The sequence below is a fragment of the Xylona heveae genome (assembly GCF_001619985.1).
Source record: "Xylona heveae TC161 unplaced genomic scaffold L228scaffold_2, whole genome shotgun sequence".
Lineage (NCBI taxonomy): Eukaryota > Fungi > Ascomycota > Xylonomycetes > Xylonales > Xylonaceae > Xylona > Xylona heveae.
The window spans coordinates 1469712-1488072 of record NW_017264194.1 but is presented as its reverse complement, the minus strand read 5'-3'; the positions used below and the strand labels follow the sequence as shown (position 1 = coordinate 1488072).

Here is an 18361-nt window from a genome sequence, read left to right as displayed (position 1 = left end):
CTACAATCTTTAGATGGAGAATAGACGAATAGAATGTTAACAGAGAAAGAAAACAAATGACCGAGGCAACTATCTGTCATATTGAATAGACAATTACCCTTTGTGGCATCATTACGCGAATAGCGGCATCGGCAGTGCAGCTGGAGTGAATGTAACAGGAACCAAAAGTTGACCAACGTCATTCTCATTGTTCGGCAAATGCAGAATTGAGGGGTACTGTGAAGAATTATTAGACAAAGAGATCCAGAAGATGGAAGAACTGGCGAAGGGTGAGATGAGATAGAATAGTATGAGGGAGAAAAGGAATGATATCGGAAAAGAATTGGGGAAGGCGGTGAGACTGTATCGTTCCAGAAGGGGAAAGAGCGTCGGAGCGGGCCAGGCAAATAATCTGGGGTACCTGGCTAAAGTGGAGAAGAGTCTAGCCCACTCGAGTAAAGCCTCGCTGTCACAAACAGCCATCAAAGCCGCGGATAGTTACGAATATTGAGTCTCGTGCCATTGAAATATCAGCCATGGTTCAGCCACAACGATATCGGAAATTATTTATCGTAAATTATGTAAATAGTAATGCCTACGTCGCTTCTATTCTAGATAGATGTTGTTCCGTATTCTTTGAAGATTTTCAATGAACCCTCTTCCACCTTCACTAGATTGTCTCGGCATCTGACGAGCATCGTCCATCTTTGGGACTTTGAGCTCAGATTGCGAAGCAGTGGAGACTTTGTCGGGAAGCAGACCAAGTGACTTTTGTCGATCTTCCACTATTTTATAAAGGCCCTCAATGAATCTGACCCTTGCCTTCTCCTCGATAGTTCCTTTCCAAACCTTTGCCAGTTCTCGCAGCTCTTCGACACGCTTTTGTGCAGCTTCAACCCCATCTCTGCCATCGCCATTTCCAAGTAACAGATCCGCAATCTCGTCTCTCAGCTTCTTCAATTTCTCTTGACCCTTTTCTTCACGGCTCTGGCTTTCTGCCGAAGAATCCGGGCCTGAAACGGAGATGAAAGACGACGCTACTGAGAGCTCGGATGGAGGAAGCGTCCAGTCCATGGCTTCTCCGAATACCCTTACAACCTTGTCCATTCGGCTGCGAACTAGGGAAAGGGTCCGCAGGTGCGCAATGTAAGCCGGCTCCCCCGTCGAAGGTTGCTCTTGCGTGCCTCCATCCTTCGTGGTTTCATTAACTGGCTGCTCATTTTTGCTTGGTCGCCTTGATGAGGAGGGAAGACCGCCCGGAACAAAATGCGCCACCTCTGTTTTCAGACCCTCGGCAACTTCTTCAGAAAGAGTCGCAGAGTCACCGCGCAAAACCTCGACTTCATATGCGAGTCGCCCTCCACTCCGAAGAATATCATCAGTAAGCTGCGTCAGGTTGTCCGACATCTGAGACGTCTGCGCGCTCAGCTGAGAGAGAAGGGTTTGCGCGTGAGATAACAGCTCGGCGAGGGATAATGCTGTGGTAGAACGCTCATCTGACTGCAATCTGAGAGGCGGTAGCGTAGTATTCAGGTAGTCAGCAGGGTCGAATGAGTCCGCGCGGAACGGTTGCAGAGCGTTGTCTGTCAACATGTTTCGGTTGGTGATAGGAACAGCAATTTGTCTGTTCCCATTCTGTGTCGATGCCATTGTGAATGAGTGTAAACACAACGATTGTCTGGCAGATTGAAATTGTTTGTTGAAAAGACTGGCGTTACCGTCTTGAAGCAATTGTCATGGCTCTGGGTTGTAACACCATACAGTCGAGGGCAAAGGACAACTTCACCTTGGTCTGACACAGTACGGAGCTAGTGCCGTGGTTGTCGGATCAACAGTTTACCCGAGATCTTGTTTCCTTGTTTCAGCCACACCCCGGACGGTCCCCAATTACCGGGCCGACCAATTAAGTACGGTAACCCGGTCGCCGTGTCAACAAACAACACAACACTGCTATCGTCATGATTTGAGCTCAAGGCTTCATGAACCCTCAAGCACAGAGATTTCCGTTCTAAAAGTTGCCCATAATGGCGCTTCAGACGCCGTCTCCCATGGTCTCATCGCCAGACCCTTTGGGAAATTCTCAAGAATCTTCTTATTTCACTCTTAGCAGCCCGAGAAAAGCTCCTAGAACGCCGCTCGCCGATTCCTCGAATAATGCGAGATCATTACAATTACAAAATTTCGTTCTACAAACACCCCCGATTAATTCTGCGGGAAAGATTAGATCATCGCCTGCACGCACATCAGCACAAACCGAAAACATAATCAGCCCGTGGAGGATACGGGTTACAGTGGAAGCCGAGCATGATGCAGGCCAAGAGAACGCTGAAAGTCTTTTGTTTGCAAACCAGAAGATTTCGTCAACAAAAGGTCAAGCGGTCCGCACAACAACCACGAGCATTCCGCTCAAAGAACCTGGCTCCAGTTCCCCGAGAAAACCTGGAAGACCAAGGAAAAATGGTAATGGTACGCCAGTGAGAAAATCAAGCGGCACACCAAAGCCAAGAAGCGTGAAGGGCCGAAAGACGCTTGAGTCTGAAGTGGACGGAGACAAATTTCCTACCCCCGTGGGCAGAAGAAGTGTTAGCCTCAAGCACTTTGCGACGACAACGAACGAAGGTATTAGCATCTCCTCAGACGAGTTGAGCCTTGCCTTTAGAGATCAGCCAGACTTTGAACAGACTCCTATAATCGGGATTCAGAAAAGACGCACTGATCAAAGTCTGAGCAAGAGCGCAGTCATATCTAATGCCAGTCGGAAAGCAAGTAGCCCGGCCAAACTGGTTGGAAATACTCCTTCAAATGGACGCAATTCGGTTCACGCACCCACGAGGAACGCAAGCAAACTCATTGAACGACCAAACGATTCAATTTCAGGAAACCTAAATAGTTATAGCGAGGAAAGAGACGAGGTGAGGGATCTACCAGAGTTTGACTCCATTCTCGATAGTGAGGGCTTCAGCATGGTATCAATATCATCCCTTCCGTCAGCCAAGGAGCACCTTAGCAGCCCCGCCTTGTTGGAGGAAGCAAACAGCAATGTTCGTCAGGGAAGCTTACATGATGGTTTCTCGAGAATAAGCAACCGGTCAACGAATGCGAAAGTCAACAATCATACAGCCCCACAAATTGGGAGCAGCTTTTTGGCCGCCAGGCCGAAAAGTAGAATTTCCTATGAATCATCTCTGATGTCGCAGGAGCGAAATATCGAAAAGCTGGACTCCAGCACAATAATGATGTCCTCCCCTCCACAGCTCCTTACTCGAAATCCTGCAGAGGTAAATCAGACGCCATCAGTCGCGTTTTCTTCGCCTCAATTGCCGCCTCCGCCCCCGCGACAATCTCCAGCCAAGCACGATCATCATTTTAAAAGCGGTGAAGACGGCAAGCTTTCCGGCGTTATTCAAGCTGGAGTCTCCCTTCAGAGTGTGACGGACTCTAACGCTAGCGAAGGAAGTCCTCAAAACAGTCCAGCAAAGGGCAGCTTTGGACAATCTATTCGTGATGAGCACGGATGGAATTCAATGTTCGGTGGGGCATTGGTAAAATTGAGTGACGTTAAACAGAAGCAAGCTTCTTCAAATCTGCAGGGGGTGCAAGAAGCATTTACCAACTCTATCCTGAGCAGAGGCTACCCTCGGCTTCTTACCCCAGATGACGGGCTTGGTTCGGCATTGCAGCGACCTTTTTCAAACAGACCTTCCCCGAGAAAGGATTTATTGACTCCTCCTACTGAAAGTGAGATGGATTGGCACCGAAGGTCGCCAGCTCGGGAAAGTCAACATTCCTCTCACGGATCGGCAGAGAAGAATAAGCTTTCTCCCGTGAACGAGGCCGGGAATGACTCGGCATATAGCAATCTCAGCATCTTAGAGGCTCAATGGCAGGCAGAAAGAGATGACGTTATCAAGCAGATACGCAATGCAAATGTCAGTCAAGTTATTACCATTGACGACTCTGTCATTGGCGTAAACGCTACCCCGCTACCTGGACGCCCAGCTTTGGAGCGACTTAACACCACCGGATTCGACATTTGGCAAGCGGAGGCGCATCACTCTGATCCCGTCGAGGCTCCACTTAGAGAAGATTCTTTCACGCTGAACGCCCAGGGTATCAAGTCCCGCCGAGGTAAGACACCGGAGACTGGACGCAAGAATGAGCCAAAGCAACCGCACGACGATATCAAGCTGCTGGAGAAAGTGCCTACCGAGAATGCACAGAATATCCTGACCCCAGAGGAGCCAATCCAAAATGCAAACTTTGGTTCGTCTCTGTTCTGGAAGCCAGACGATGCCGCCAAGCAGAGAAATGCGCGGAGAAAGGAACGAAAAGAGCGAAGAGAACATGACCTCTCCAAAGAGACGCTGAACGACAACTCGATTGAAAATTCCAAGCTCAACTCCACCTCTTCTCCTTTGCAACAAGTTGAATCCAAAACTCCGAAGCCGGAAATTACCAAAAAGACGACAAAATCACCAGTCCAGGAGCAATCGCTTCAGCAAACCAATGACAGTGCCAAAAAAGCCAACGAGCCGTCTCATCCTCAGAAACGCATCGTTTCCAAAGAACATACCCGGGCACTTCCTCTGCGCAAACATGAACCAGCTGCCGTTCTCCAGCCAACAAAGCCTGATCCTCAGCCCAAGGAGAAACCAACAAGCATCCCGCCTCCTCCGACAATGACTCTCACTCCTGCCTCGCCTCCCAAACAAGCTCAGCCAGGTCTCTTGTCGAAAATCACCTCGGCCGCTCCACTCTGGTGGTGGTCAAAATCCGATACCACTACTCCTCCTACCACCAAATCTCAAGAACAGCCCGACCTGCAGCACGCATCCCCTGCGCCCTCGCTCGCGCCTGCACCTGAACTGCCCGCTCCTCTCGCTTCTTCAAAGCCAAAGAACCTCCTCCTCCCTCCCCCCAAAACTTCCCTTTCCATCACAGGCGAATGGACAGTCGCGCACTACAAATACCTCGACGCCCTCTACCAAGTCTCCAAGCGCCTTCCACCGACCTATACCCCTCCGCCCCTGACCTCGTCAGCCCTGCGCAAGCTCGTCAATTGGACCCACGAAGCCAATGGGTACAGCGCCACCCTGACGCATCTGCACATTACTCTCGTGCAAGAGTTCCGCCAGACCCTGGCTGATGCGGCGGGCGCCAAAAGTGTGGACGAGCTCCAGTGGAGCGAGGGCTATGTTGCGCGCAGACTGTATAGTATTATTATCGGCGAGGAGATTCGTAAAGCCAGAGGCGAGAAGTGCTAGTTGTGTGCAGGTTTTGCTTTTGCTTTGTGTTCTTCATTCTCGAGTTTTGTTTTCTTTTTCTTTCTCATTTCCCCCCCCCCCCAAGAGTCTGTTTCTCTTAAGTTTTCTTTTTTCCAAGTGTTTATTTTTCCAGGCTTCTGTTTCTCCCGTTTTTTTTTTCCAAGTCAAGTCAAGTGTTTACACCCCCAAGTCCCATTAATCCGTATGTCACCAACTTCAACCCCTCAAATTACCCCCTTTTTGCTCATAGTTATTGCTTTCGGCTTTCGGCTTTCGGCTTCGTTTCGTTTCGTTTTCTCATCTCAATGATACCGCTCCTTTACCACCCCGACGTTTTTTTTTTTTTTTTTTGCTCTCTTCATTAGCGTTACTATAACACCATTAGCCTTCTTTGGGACTCGTCTGTACTTTGCAATTTGCAGTTTGTCTTTTACAAGCAAGTCCCGCGTATCTGACGAGCGAGTGATGGAGTTCTCGTCACATTACGTTACCTCGGAATCGACCGGGATCGACCGGGATCGACCGGGATCGACCGGGGTCATCGGACGTTTCAGTTTCAATGATTTATTTCGAATTGAATTATGTATACAGAGTACAGATTACAGAGTACCTTTTTCATGTAACTAGGTAGATGATTTGCAGTAGATAGCTTTTGAATAAATATACAAATTAATCTCACACGTCATATACCATGTAACACGTAATATAAAATACTGGAGGCGCTTGAAGAGCCTGAACAACCAATGTATAAGGCAATTAGGTAGTAATTTGATTGAAAAATATAAGTCAAGTTACTTAAGGCGTTACTCATTAGTGTATGGTCATAAGAGAAAGAAGGGAGATGGTCCCTTGGTAAATGCAAAATAATCGTGCAACGTGAAACACGCAACGTGCAAATGAAGACATATTATGCTTTCTGTAAGTGATTTGATTTAAATCTTCCACCAACATGGATAATATTCATTTAAAAAGATAAATGAATCCTCAGCCAAAACTGGTAAAAGTCTCAACCAAATACCAACGCCCTCACTTCGACGCTTTCTCTTCCTGGCGCGCCCTCGGGGGTTCGCGAATCCGTAAACGCAGTATGCGGCACACGGCCGTAGCTGCCCACGTCCTCGTCGCTATCGCTGCACTTGAGGAGCAATCTCTCATCGTTGCGCATTCCAGACAAGTAATACCATCTCTGGCCGGGGTTGTACTTGACGCCTGCAGTCTCGCCGGTGCGGTGGGGATATCTGTGCTGAACGCCAACGATATCCTCGTCTTCCACGGACGATCCATCGGCGAAGGCCAACGGAGAGGCCACCACGGGTCCGTTCAGTGGCCGCCATACATTGACAATACGGTATCTTCCCTGTAGCAGCTTCTCCGCGTCCTCGCCGAGATGAATGCGTACTCGCTCCTCGGCCGCTCTAGGGGTCTGGTCAATGTGTACGCGGTTCACGGGACCCCGAGCCGCATTCGGTCCCGGGCGACGGATCGTGTGGTCGAAGATGAAGATGCGGTGGGCACCAGGGAGGTTAGAGAGCAAGAGGTTCTCGACTTCGGGGTAGTAGATTTCCTTGATTCGCTGCTCGTCGGTAAAGTCGTGCTCAGAGGATGGGATATTCACGAGAGGCTCAAACGAGTTTCTGTCCAGTGTGAACTCGTTCTCTCGTCCGCGGATATCCTGGATCTCTACGTCGTGTACGGCTGTCCCGTAGTTGTTTTGGGGCACGCCCTCTGGTTGCTTCTCGACCCAGTTATATGGTGCCGAGCCATCGGCGGGGGGAACGTAGAAGCTCAACTGCGAGGTGACGGGCCCGCGAGGGATAGTGTATGCTTTGGTTTCGGGAGAGGCGTTGAGGTTTGTAGCCTTGATCCCGCTGCGTAGACCGCCCAGGTCGTGCGCAGGAGTGGCATTGATTGGAGCTGCAGTAGCCATTGCTGCTCTGGAAACTATTGTACTGAGGGATTTATAGTATGATAGAGAATGGCGCAACTTGGAGAAGGTGGCGACTGTGCGAGTCGACGTGGTTGATGGTTTCGTCAGACGTTGGCTATATTTGTTCTCAAGAGCGAATTTCTGCCGCTTTCAACTGCGCGTTTCGAAGCTTGCTGTAAAAGTAGTGGGAAACCGTGTCAATAATTGATAAGGCGGAATTATAGGATATATGGAAGCTGTGAAGGATAAAGCTCCTAGAGATTAAAGAAGAGTCAATATGATTTAAAGGTCAAGCTGATTGCTCTAGAATATCGCCAGCTGTGCCTACAGCATCGTGTTTAAATAGTCCATGGGATCGATGAAATGTAAGCTGTATGACAAAACCCCACCGTTGCTCCTCTGCAATAGCAATTTATCATCATGAATTAGTAACCTGACGGCTTGACACCATCATCCGGGAAGCTTATTGGGTCGGAGCATGTTGATGGCTGTCTCCGGACACTGGGGTAACCGCAGATCTGCCGGACGCCGGGCCGAGGGGGGACCATGCCCGGTAGGTCTCTACCCCGGACGCAGAGAACGCAATTGATGAGTAAGAAGGTAATTTCTTTGGTGGAGAAGTCCCATGCAAGTCAGATAGCGGAATCTGCACGGCAAATGACGAGCTCAACGTTGCCTTGTGCATTGGTAAGCCTTCTTCCGCACACCCATTACAATTCTTCTTGGTTGCGTTGCTGCTTTGCTCCGATCGCAAAATGATGACCTCGGGGTGGAATATTTTCATCGATTGATATTAATTCAATTTCGCAAATTTATGAGATGAACGACAATCTGTTTTCGGGATATCTTGTTGACTTATTCATTTCCGGCTTCGATTTTTATTGGATTTCGCATTTCAGTCTGTGGGCATGCTTCTAAGATAATTGGATGATCAACCAAGGTTTATATATATACATATGATATGATACAGCAAAAGTCCCAATCTCTTCGCTGATTGTGATCAAAGCAGACCGTGATGGCAGTGTAAAGAGGAGAACGACATCTCTACATGGATAAGGTAGATTCCTCCCTGACAACACCGGAAGGTCTACTCCGTGGCCCTTTCTCCCGAGTCAATTGCTTGCCCTCTGTTCGATGCTTGCTTCTTGATGCCCAACTATCCTCGAAAGGTTGAAGCACTTTGTTGTATATTGCCAGCTTTCCTGGGTACTGATAGACCCTCACAGCAAAGGCGAAATCCTGTAAACTTTTGTTGCCCAATGAGCTCGATAATCTTGCATCTTGGCTTTGTTCGCGCTCGGCATCTTTAACAAAGGTAAGGTACATCTCTCGGTCTTCCACCGTTCTCCTCTCACTCTCCTCCCGTGGAGTTCCATCTTTGTCATAATTGCATGGGTTGCCCAGCAGACCGGGCAGCATATCAAGTAAAAAAGGAAATTCTGCCAATTCCCAGGGAATGCTGTGAGACTTTTCCCAATCGATGATTCCTGTCACTCTACACTGATCGTCGAGGATGATATTGCTGTAATAGAAATCAGGATGATAAAGTGGAAATGGTCCATCATCGAATAGCGATAATCGAGTAGCCAGTGCCATGATATTATGAGGAAAAGTTTCGACGGAGGATACTACTTCATCAACAGGACCATTTAGCATCAACCTACGGATCTTGTCCTCAGTATGAGGGAATTTGATCTTTGAAGCCTGGGCTTCAAAGAAAGCAGAAGCGGTGTCAAAAGGGCCTCCTAATCCTGGAATGGGGCCGACCTCGTAGGTGCCATTTGGCGATTTGCTGACAGTGCCAATCTTTGGAAGACGAATGGAACTAATCTGGACTTGCGTTTCAGCAATAGCCTTAAGGAATGGCAATTTGTACTCCTGGGATATGATGCCATTGCCGCGATCAAAAAAACCTCGAGCGTCAATGGCAGATATTCCAGGTATTCGCTCCATGAGGATGAAAGGAATACCAATCTTATTAGCGCCGGTAGCTTCATAAGCATATACTCGTGGTACTCTGACATTTGTTGTTTCTCTTATCAGAGTCATCGTGTGAACCTCACTTCTGATCCGTGCAGCTGTCCTTTTATCGACTCGCTTTGGGATTCGTACGATCCAGTTTGTTCCGTCGTGAAATTCTAAAACTCGAACGTGATGAACACTTCCAGAGGGAAATCCAGGCCCGACCGCACAGGGAACTCCTCCATTATTGCTGCTTGCATACACGCATAGTTCGTCAAAAAGCAACTCTAAGCCATTTGATTTCTTGCCCTCCAGGTTAGCTTTGGAGGGGAAAACGCTTGGAATTGCAGACATATTCAGAATATAACTATAATACCGATTCCACAATTTATTGGAGCTCGGTTCTTCAAATCGAAATTTGTATAGAAAACTGTTGGGCTGTACTCACCGCTAGGGACAGGTAAAGGGCAATGCACGAATGTTTTACATTGATGAGTCATCAATTAAGGCGCCAGTTTCCCCGCCATTTCTGTTCGACTCTAACTGAAATCTTCTCGTCATTTTATCTTGTGGGGATTTAGCTAGTCGAACAAATCCGGGGTTAGTCATAGACGGTGTCGCTCAACGAAGACGAGAACATCAACATCATCATCATCATCATCATCATCATCATCATTATAATCCAAGCTTATATGAGCATTCCGTCAGCGCAGTCAGTTGAGGCTCATTTAGGCGTTTGCGGTCGAGAAAGAATTGGCTTTGGAACCGACCAACGTACCATCAGAGAAGGGGCCAGCTGAATATAACTTGGCACATCAGCCCGACCTTCATTAAGATCTGTGGGGCAGTCTGATGGATCGGCCTTCACCGTATTAATATATACTCTTTAGTAGAGATGTGTACACTGTTGTTTGATGATCGCAACCCTTCTTCTTTCACACTCCGCCGCGAGCTGCACATAATGTAGAGGAGTCTACGGCAAATGCCTCTTTTGCTGCAATTGTTGCCTTGATTTGTGTGCTATTATTCTAAATCTTGTAGGAAAGTACCTGTGAGCGCACGGTCCCTTCATCTCATTTCCCAAAGCAGCTGGGTGTCATTGGCAGGGCGTCAACTGATCCTGTAGCTACTTACATCTGCCAACAACTTGCCCATCCTTCAATTTTCTTTCTGTAATCCCTTCGCCCCGCTCTCTGCTCTCTAATAGTTCTTGCCATCAGAGCCGAGCAATGGCGTTCGCATCAGTGCCAGAGTCTGCAAAAGCGACCCTAAAGCCCTTCAAGGTTGCCATACCAGAGGACCAAATTGAAGAGCTTCACAGTCTTATTCAAGCAGCAAAGCTTGCTCCTCGTACTTACGAATCTTCACAACAAAATCGGCAGTATGGCGTAACGTATGATTGGATGAAGACAACAAAGTCTACCTGGTTAAATGATTTTGATTGGTAATTGCATCTTTTTTTTTTTGTGCTAGATATTTGTGTGCGGTGTGACATTAGAATTTGAACTCACATCAGGCGCTGCATAGGCGCAAACATGAAAAACGAATCAATTCCTTCCCGCACTTTATCCTACCCGTCAAAAATGAAGACGGGAACAAATATGACATACATTTCGTTGCATTGTTTTCGAAGAAGAAAGACGCTGTTCCGCTCATGTTGCTGCACGGATGGCCAGGTGATATAGCTCTTAAAGTCATTTTCGTGCTGTGTTCAGCATCCTGACTACATTGAATAGGGAGCTTTCTCGAGTTTTTGCCATTGCTACAAGAGCTTCAGAGCAAGTATACTCCCGAGACGCTGCCATATCACGTTATTGTGCCATCCCTTCCGGGATATGCATTTTCCTCACGACCGCCACTGGAGAAGAACTTCGCACTCAAAGATGCATCCTACCTATTGAACGAGGTCATGCTTTCCTTGGGGTTTGGTGACGGTTATGTTGTCCAAGGAGGTGATATCGGAAGCAGACTTTCACGTGTCATGTCTGTCTTATACCCCAGCTGCAAGGGTAAGCTCAGGTCTACTCCTTGTATTAGCATCTTCAAGTACTGACGATAAAACAGCTGTCCATTGTAAGTACACCGTGCCTGGAAATACTTGAGCCTTTTTTTGTATCATTAACTGACCATCTTTTCATCTTTGCAGTAAATTACTGCAGAGTCATTGATCCGCCAAACCCTCAAGTCGAAAATGAACTGGACGACATTGAGCGTGAGGGGATTGAGAGACACCGAGCCTTCAAGCGGAGCGGCGCTGCCTACGCTCTGGAGCACGGCACCAGGACGAGTACTATCGGTTTTGTGCTGTCGAGCAGTCCTCTTGCCCTTCTAGCCTGGTAGGTCTTCCACGTAATCTGTTTCAAATATTAATTCAGCGGCAATTGATGGCTGTATCAAGGATTGGAGAAAAATTCCTAGAATGGACAGATGAAGATCCGCCGCTGGAGACTATCCTCGAATCTATCACCCTTTACTGGTTGACCGAGACGTTTCCCACGGCAATCTATCCTTACCGTGAGGTTAGTACAAACCAAAGCTATGCCGACTGATGGACTGCGTTTCACAATGTCACAGTCCCAGGATCTCAACGCTGTCGACACCCATGCAAATCCACAGTGGCACATCAAGAAGCCCTTTGGATTCAGCTATTTCCCGCGAGAGATTACTCCGTCGCCGCGAAGCTGGATCGCGCAGACGGGAAATCTGGTCTTTTTCAGACGCCATTCAAAGGTTTGTGCTTTCATCCTTCCCTTGACACATAGCATGTTCAGTGAAATACACCTGGTGGTCCAAATGTTAGCACGCGCAAAGCTTTAGGAAAGTAGTCCTTGATCCGACTTTGCTAATTTCGGTGCCTAGGGGGGACATTTTGCAGCACTTGAGCAACCGAAAGTCATGCTTCAAGATATTGAAGACTTTATTGCCCAGGTCTGGTCAGGGCGCGAGTAGCTCAAGTCAAAATTTCACACGCTCAAGCATTAGCTCTTGAATTGCTATAGAGCAAAGGGGCAGCGAGCTCATAAAACGTCGAGAATTAATCTGCGGTATGACTGATGCATTACAGTGCCACACAACTCTAACTTGTCACGAAAAATATTACATATGCAACATGACTTTCATTTATAATGCTAGTATATGCGAATAAATTTGCTTCTATGTCAAATCATAAAACCATAAAACCATTTCCATTTCCAAAATCAGTCATGCCAACGGAGCAATTACTCTGGTATCTTGCCTGTGGCGATTGGTGCTCTTCAATCGCGGCGTCAGATAATGCCCTGCTGCAGAATCATCGAGTATCTGACATAGAAAAGGTACAAATAATACTGGTCCAGGTGCCATCATCTCTTCTTTCGAGATTTCGCTTCTGTCAAGTGCGCAGAGGTTGCCATGACACAATGATCAGCCAGAGCATGGCCGACATAAGACGCGCCACGGCCGGTCGATTAGTGTCTTGTCCCTGTCCCATAACCTTTGATTAGGGGGTTGCTTCGAGTGACGCTCTCGCAAACATTCTCCCACGCCGAGCATCTTGTACATCGAATCCTGATCGAATCTGTTTCGTGGGATTCCACGAATGCCACACCGCTGAGAGCGCGCGAAATCGCCTCTATCCCTGCCTCCCACGGCATGTTGGTTCTGAGCGCAACTGGGTCAAGATCTCCCCCCTTCCTCCTTCGACCCATCCCCCACAACCCAATCATGTCGATGGTTGAGACGCTATAATTGACCCTGCAGTTTTACCGTAATCTCCGTTCTTCTTTCTTTCCCCTCGGAATGTTTCTAACCCTCGATCGTAAGTTGTCACGCTTCAAGTAGGCTATCCAGGCTTCATTCCGCCGCACCGCCTTCCTCGCCCTCCACAGCCTCCATTTCTTCCTCTTCGCCTTCCGCGTCTTCACCCTCGCCTTCGGGCTCAGGCGCTCTGCCCAAAATGCGCGCGACATGCTCGACAATCTCCTCCTGCTGCTTCTCGTCCAGCCGCATATCCAGCTCTTCGACTATCGTGTCCAGCACGCCCTGGCTCTCCGGGCGGATGTTGAATATCATCAGCATCTCGGCTTTTGTCAGATCATACGGTTCCAGCGCGCTCATCAGCTTCGGGATCGTCTCGTCTGTGTATTCGTGCTCTCCCGCGAGCGGGGACGGGGTGGTGGTGAGGTAGTCTGTTAACTGTTTTCCGCCCGAAAAATAGGATTAGCATACCGTTTTCTGGCATTTTGATTGCGGAAAATGGCGCTCAAGTTTCAACCTCAGAGCGGAGAGTGGGGGAGGAGAGGGGGGCGGGACAAAAGGTGCGAGGTGCGTTAAGACGACCTGACGACATTGACGAAAAGAGAAAAGAGTAGAGAGTAAAGAAAAAAAGGGGCAAGTATGTGAAAACGTACCTCTTTCATGACGGTTTCCAAGTTCCCGCTTTTGACACTATGTTCTGCGTCGTAGCGCTTGCGCATGGATTGGAGGTGCGTGAGGACCTCATAGTTGGTCAACGGCGCAGATTGGGTCTCGAGGATCTATGTGGTAGGAACTTCAGTCAGTCATAAAAGTCCAATGGCATAGACATGTGCGCGAGAAGTCAAGGACGGCTAAATACCTTCATGATTATTTTCCGTTTCTATTGTTTGTCAAAGGTAGACCGTTGAGGTTTGTTATTCGAGTGAGCTGTGCTTGGACAAAAATTCCTAGCGGAGTAACTTAACTTATGCGACTTGTGTACCCTTGCTAAGGTCAGGAAGGTTCGCTCGGGGTTTAGTTTATCCGAGCCGAAACCGGGAAGAACTTACTAGGACTGTTACTGCGGAAAACGCCACATGAAGACGTGGCTAAAGCACAAGTGGTATTCAACGGAGGCAGAGCACGATATCGAGAACCAGATCTTGACAATTCAATCGACCACACTTATCACTAATACGTCATATTTAGATTTGGTAAAGAATGTAATGATGATTAACTTTTGAAGTGTATTTGATTCAAGGAAATGACCTAAAACCACCATTTATAACGCCATCAATGACACCCCTGGAAGCACACCAGCGGTGGCCGAGTATGATACAACAGACGAAATAATACAGTTGACCCACGTGTCCACCGAAAATATGAAAAGAAAAAAATCAAAAAACATTTGACTTGAAAAGCGAAAAGAGGATGCATCAGCAAAAGAAACCCGAGAAGCAGGCAGAGGGCATTATGGCATTAATTTAGTCCTTGCTCTTCTTCTTCTTCTTCTTTTCTGACTTGTCGGCTTTCTCGCCGCCGTCCTCTTCTCTCTTTCTCTTCTTGCCACTCTCATCAGACTCAGGCTTCTCCTTCTTTTGCTTCTTGAGGTCCTTCTTGCTGACCGCGACGGGTGTGCCGTCTTCCTGGAAGGTGATTTCTCCTCGCTCGAGCTTGCGCTGGTATCTCTCGACGCTCAAGCCAGCCTTTTCTGCGAGGGCAGCGAGCTTAGCGTCCTCGCTGTCTTCAGCCTTGGAAGACTTCGACTCGCGCTTCTCCCGACGCTCGGCCTTTCGGGCAAGCTTGGCCTCCTTCTCGGTCTTCTTCTTGCTCTTCTCCGAGACTTCTTCGCTCTCGCTTCCGGAAACACCGTCGGCCTGGACCTCCTCGTTCATCTCAACATCGCCTTCGGCGTCCTTGTTTGCAGACTTGGCGACGGGGGCGTTTCCGGCAAGACCGTCAGCATCAGGGTTATACTTGCGGGCCTCCTTCACTTCCCACTTGTTGGGAGTGGCAGCGGGCTTGCCATTAGGTCCAATTCCAACACCAATGGGAGGCAGAGGCTTGCCCTCGAGGCCACGCAGTCTTCTCTCAATCTTGATTCTGGACTCGACACCAAGAGCGGACTTCTCCTCCTCAGTGACATCGTCACCCTTGCCTTCTCCCTCGGCACCCCACTCTGAGAGGGCATCGACACGGAGACCGAGAGCGGCCTTGGTGGCGAGCATACGAGCAATCTTGCCCTTGTTCTTGCCGGTCGCTTGGCCGATGAGCGAAGCGTGGTAGATGAGACCGTACTTGGGTGTGTCGTGCTTCGTCTTCAAGGCACGGAAGAGAGCCTTCTCGGCACCGAGAATCTGGATGGTAGAGGCAGGGCTCTTGGCAAGGTTCATCAAGCTTCCAGCGTGGGCGATCAGACGGGCTCCGACCAGCTCACCAACAAGAGCAGTCAAGTTGGGGGCGATAGCAGCCATACGGGCAGACAAGTAGCTCGAGAGCTGCTGTCTGTACTCGGTGAAACCAACAACCTGCTCAGCAAGAGCCTTGATGTTGTCGAGATCCTCGATAGTGATCTCAGTACCCATGGAAACCTCGGCAGCGGCCTTAACGGCACCCTCAATCTCTTCAGGGAGGATCTCGGTGAGGTCGGTGTTGACAGCGTTTGAGCGCAGACCCATCTTAAGAATAACACGGGAGTAGGCCAGGTTGTCGTTGACAATTCTGCCCATTTCAGGGAAATGCCATCCGTACCACTCCTTGACTCTCATAGCATAGGTGTTGAGCTCCTTGTCCAGGTCATCGAGAAGGGCAATGGCTTGGACAATCATGGTATCGACCTTATCCGGGGAAAACTTGAGCTTGTGTCGAGAGAGCGAGTGCGACAAACCGAGCGACATGGTAGAGATGTCTTGCGGCATAAGGCCAGGGATCAGAGAAGGCAAGTGGGCGCGAATGGCACGGAAAATCTCCGCGGTGCTTGAGTCGGAGATGGGTTGAAGAGAGAGCTGGGGAAGCTTGTTGATGGCATTGCCTGAAAAGATATTCTGTTAGTTGTGGGACAATTTTGAATTTTCGACGAATTGGAGAAATACCAAGCTTAGGGTCGGCGACCGCGAGCGACACCTTCTTCTCATCTTTGATCGAGTCAAGAAGAGAAGAGAGCAGAGGAGTGACTTTGCCGTCGACCAACGAGGCAACTTCTTCTAATGCCGTCGCGGCACTGTCAAATTTCTGGAACTGCTTCAACTTCAGACTGTGGGCCGAAACGAGCGAATTGTCAGCCATTGTTCGTAATATAATCTAGAACATGCTCATTGCAATATATAAAAATTTTTTCGACAGTAATCAGGATGCGACATACAGGTTGCAGACACCTTCAGCAGTCTCGGTCTCGGCGGCCAGGTCATCGCGCTTCAAAAGCTTCTTGTCCTTCGCCTTCAAGAGCGCATAACCAGCGCTGGTTTCGGTAAGAATGAAAAGCGTCATGATAGACGATTCGGAAGGGACGAAAGAGGGAAACGCAAATCGGAAAGGGAAATTGGTGAAGGAGGAAGGAGCGTGTCTCTACTTCTCTCTCGCTCCCACAACGAGACGGTCGGTTGGCGATGGTTCGGTCCTGCTCGATTCGTGAAATTTTCTGGAGAGTTTGAGAAGAGAAGGTTGTGCGCTAACACGCGAACGAGCACCCGGCCGATTATGTAATCACGCCTCTACCCAGAGGACGTTCCCCCATAGACCACACCGGCTTGGGCATGACATTATTAGTCTAGTCTGTAGGCCCAGCTTCGAAGCATCCCGATATCCACATCTGAGACGTTCTGTCCCTCAGCTGGACTGCTCAGCCCTGCCTGCGGCGCTCTCATATTACCTAAAGTACTCGCAATGGAGGGTCTCTTCTTCAACGTGAACAATGGGTACGCCAGAATATAGATATTTACCCTCTATCATCTTGAGCTTGCTCACTCACAATCTCCAGCTATATCGAAGGCGTCGTGCGTGGCTATCGCAACAGTCTCTTGACCAGCCAAAACTACAACAATCTCACGCAATGCGAAACTATCGATGGTCTGCGCCTCCGATGTATCCATTTTACCATCTGACGCAAAACTAACCTCGTTCCAACAGATGTCAGACTGCAGCTCTCACCGGCTTATGGCGACTATCTCGCCGCTCTCCCTCCAAATCCCTCGACCTCCTCTCTCGCGGCCAAGACGACTGACAAGCTTGTCGCTGATTTCCGTTACGTTCAGTCGAATGCTACTGGATCGCTAGCAAAGTTTATGGAGTACTTGACCTATGGATATATGATCGACAATGTGGCCCTCCTAATCACCGGAACTCTACACGAGCGCGATACTCGCGAATTGTTGGAACGATGCCATCCTCTTGGCTGGTTCGAAACCATGCCTGTGTTATGTGTGGCCACGAATATTGAAGAACTCTACAATTCCGTCTTGATTGAGACCCCACTGGCACCATACTTCAAGGGCTCGTTGAGCCATCAAGATCTGGATGAATTGAACATTGAAATCATTCGCAACACTCTATACAAGAACTACCTTGAGGACTTCTACTCATGGGTCAATTCGCACCCTGAGCTGAAAGGAACTCCAACCTCCGAAGTGATGTCTGAGGTCCTCGAATTTGAAGCTGATCGGCGAAGCATCAACATCACCCTCAACTCCTTTGGTACTGAGCTATCAAAGGCCGACCGAAAGAAGCTATATCCCAATTTTGGTCGTCTCTATCCTGAAGGGACCTTGATGCTTTCGAGGGCAGATGATATTGAAGGTGTGAGAATAGCCGTGGACGGTGTAGCCGATTACAAGACATTCTTTGACCAGACTGGACTCAGTCAGAATGGACCAAGCGGTGTCGGGAATATGGCTGGCGGAACGGGTGCTGAGGGAAAGAGTTTGGAAGATTTATTCTACCAAAAGGAAATGGAGATTTCGAAAATGGCTTTTACTCGGCAATTCACACATGCGGTCGTCTACGCCTGGGTCAAACTTCGAGAACAGGTATATCACCCCGGTTACCGATGAAGTAATAGCGATTCGTGATGCTTACTTTTATACTAGGAGATTCGAAACATTACTTGGATATCCGAGTGTATCGCTCAGAACCAGAAAGAGAGAATCGGAAACTACATCAGCGTATTCTGATGCATTTTCCAGCTCTTTCTTCTTTCTCCTTTTCCAAATACCTCCCAAATACCTTCTCATTAACATGTGCATCGCTGACCTCCCTCACAACTCGCTATAACTACCACCATCTGGTTTTCCATTCAACGTCCATCTTCGCTTCTGTTGTTTTCCTCTTATCTCAATATGTCGTTGACGACTGTATCAATCTTGCACCGTTATCCTTTAGACAGCCATGTAGTATATCCATGTCACGACTGCAATATAATACCTTGACTTTAAGGCAAGCGGCTCGCTCGGCTGTTGTAGTTCTTCCCTGCGTATGGTAGCCGTACTGCAGAACTGAGTTATCAAGCGGCGCCTATTGAATG

At 48.6% G+C, this 18361-nt stretch overlaps 8 protein-coding genes across 8 annotated transcripts; 3 read left to right on the top strand and 5 right to left on the bottom strand.

The window, feature by feature from the left end:
- Positions 1 to 493: 493 nt before the first annotated feature.
- On the bottom strand, positions 494 to 1830 carry L228DRAFT_244087 (hypothetical protein). The gene has a single exon (XM_018331836.1). It carries the CDS (start codon positions 1627 to 1629, stop codon positions 586 to 588), a length of 1044 nt encoding a protein of 347 aa, XP_018190841.1. The 5' UTR covers positions 1630 to 1830; the 3' UTR covers positions 494 to 585.
- Positions 1831 to 1832: 2 nt separating this feature from the next.
- On the top strand, positions 1833 to 3671 carry L228DRAFT_244086 (hypothetical protein). The gene is made up of 2 exons (XM_018331835.1): positions 1833 to 3474; positions 3590 to 3671. The coding sequence occupies exons 1-2, from the start codon at positions 2004 to 2006 to the stop codon at positions 3601 to 3603; spliced, it is 1485 nt and encodes a 494-aa protein (XP_018190840.1). The 5' UTR covers positions 1833 to 2003; the 3' UTR covers positions 3604 to 3671.
- A 2578-nt stretch (positions 3672 to 6249) lies between these two features.
- L228DRAFT_236399 (hypothetical protein) lies at positions 6250 to 7170 on the bottom strand (the record flags this gene model as incomplete). The annotated part of the gene is made up of 1 exon (XM_018330824.1): positions 6250 to 7170. The coding sequence occupies one exon, from the start codon at positions 7168 to 7170 to the stop codon at positions 6250 to 6252; it is 921 nt and encodes a 306-aa protein (XP_018190839.1).
- Positions 7171 to 8032: 862 nt separating this feature from the next.
- L228DRAFT_244084 (kinase-like protein) lies at positions 8033 to 9542 on the bottom strand. The gene has a single exon (XM_018331834.1). The coding sequence runs from the start codon at positions 9484 to 9486 to the stop codon at positions 8215 to 8217; it is 1272 nt and encodes a 423-aa protein (XP_018190838.1). The 5' UTR covers positions 9487 to 9542; the 3' UTR covers positions 8033 to 8214.
- Positions 9543 to 10268: 726 nt separating this feature from the next.
- On the top strand, positions 10269 to 12247 carry L228DRAFT_244083 (alpha/beta-hydrolase). Its single transcript, XM_018331833.1, has 8 exons — positions 10269 to 10576; positions 10660 to 10808; positions 10869 to 11141; positions 11197 to 11205; positions 11279 to 11468; positions 11531 to 11651; positions 11707 to 11862; positions 11992 to 12247. Exons 1-8 carry the CDS (start codon positions 10362 to 10364, stop codon positions 12079 to 12081), a joined length of 1203 nt encoding a protein of 400 aa, XP_018190837.1. The 5' UTR covers positions 10269 to 10361; the 3' UTR covers positions 12082 to 12247.
- A 716-nt stretch (positions 12248 to 12963) lies between these two features.
- L228DRAFT_236396 (hypothetical protein) lies at positions 12964 to 13732 on the bottom strand (the record flags this gene model as incomplete). Its single annotated transcript, XM_018330823.1, has 3 exons — positions 12964 to 13305; positions 13521 to 13646; positions 13727 to 13732. The coding sequence occupies 3 exons, from the start codon at positions 13730 to 13732 to the stop codon at positions 12964 to 12966; spliced, it is 474 nt and encodes a 157-aa protein (XP_018190836.1).
- A 312-nt stretch (positions 13733 to 14044) lies between these two features.
- On the bottom strand, positions 14045 to 16477 carry L228DRAFT_244081 (nucleolar protein 58). Its single transcript, XM_018331832.1, has 3 exons — positions 16208 to 16477; positions 15939 to 16099; positions 14045 to 15877 (listed from the first exon to the last, which is right to left on the bottom strand). Exons 1-3 carry the CDS (start codon positions 16330 to 16332, stop codon positions 14331 to 14333), a joined length of 1833 nt encoding a protein of 610 aa, XP_018190835.1. The 5' UTR covers positions 16333 to 16477; the 3' UTR covers positions 14045 to 14330.
- Positions 16478 to 16728: 251 nt separating this feature from the next.
- L228DRAFT_265755 (ATPase, V0 complex, subunit D) lies at positions 16729 to 18011 on the top strand (the record flags this gene model as incomplete). Its single annotated transcript, XM_018334761.1, has 4 exons — positions 16729 to 16760; positions 16823 to 16911; positions 16972 to 17867; positions 17928 to 18011. The coding sequence occupies 4 exons, from the start codon at positions 16729 to 16731 to the stop codon at positions 18009 to 18011; spliced, it is 1101 nt and encodes a 366-aa protein (XP_018190834.1).
- Positions 18012 to 18361: the final 350 nt, after the last annotated feature.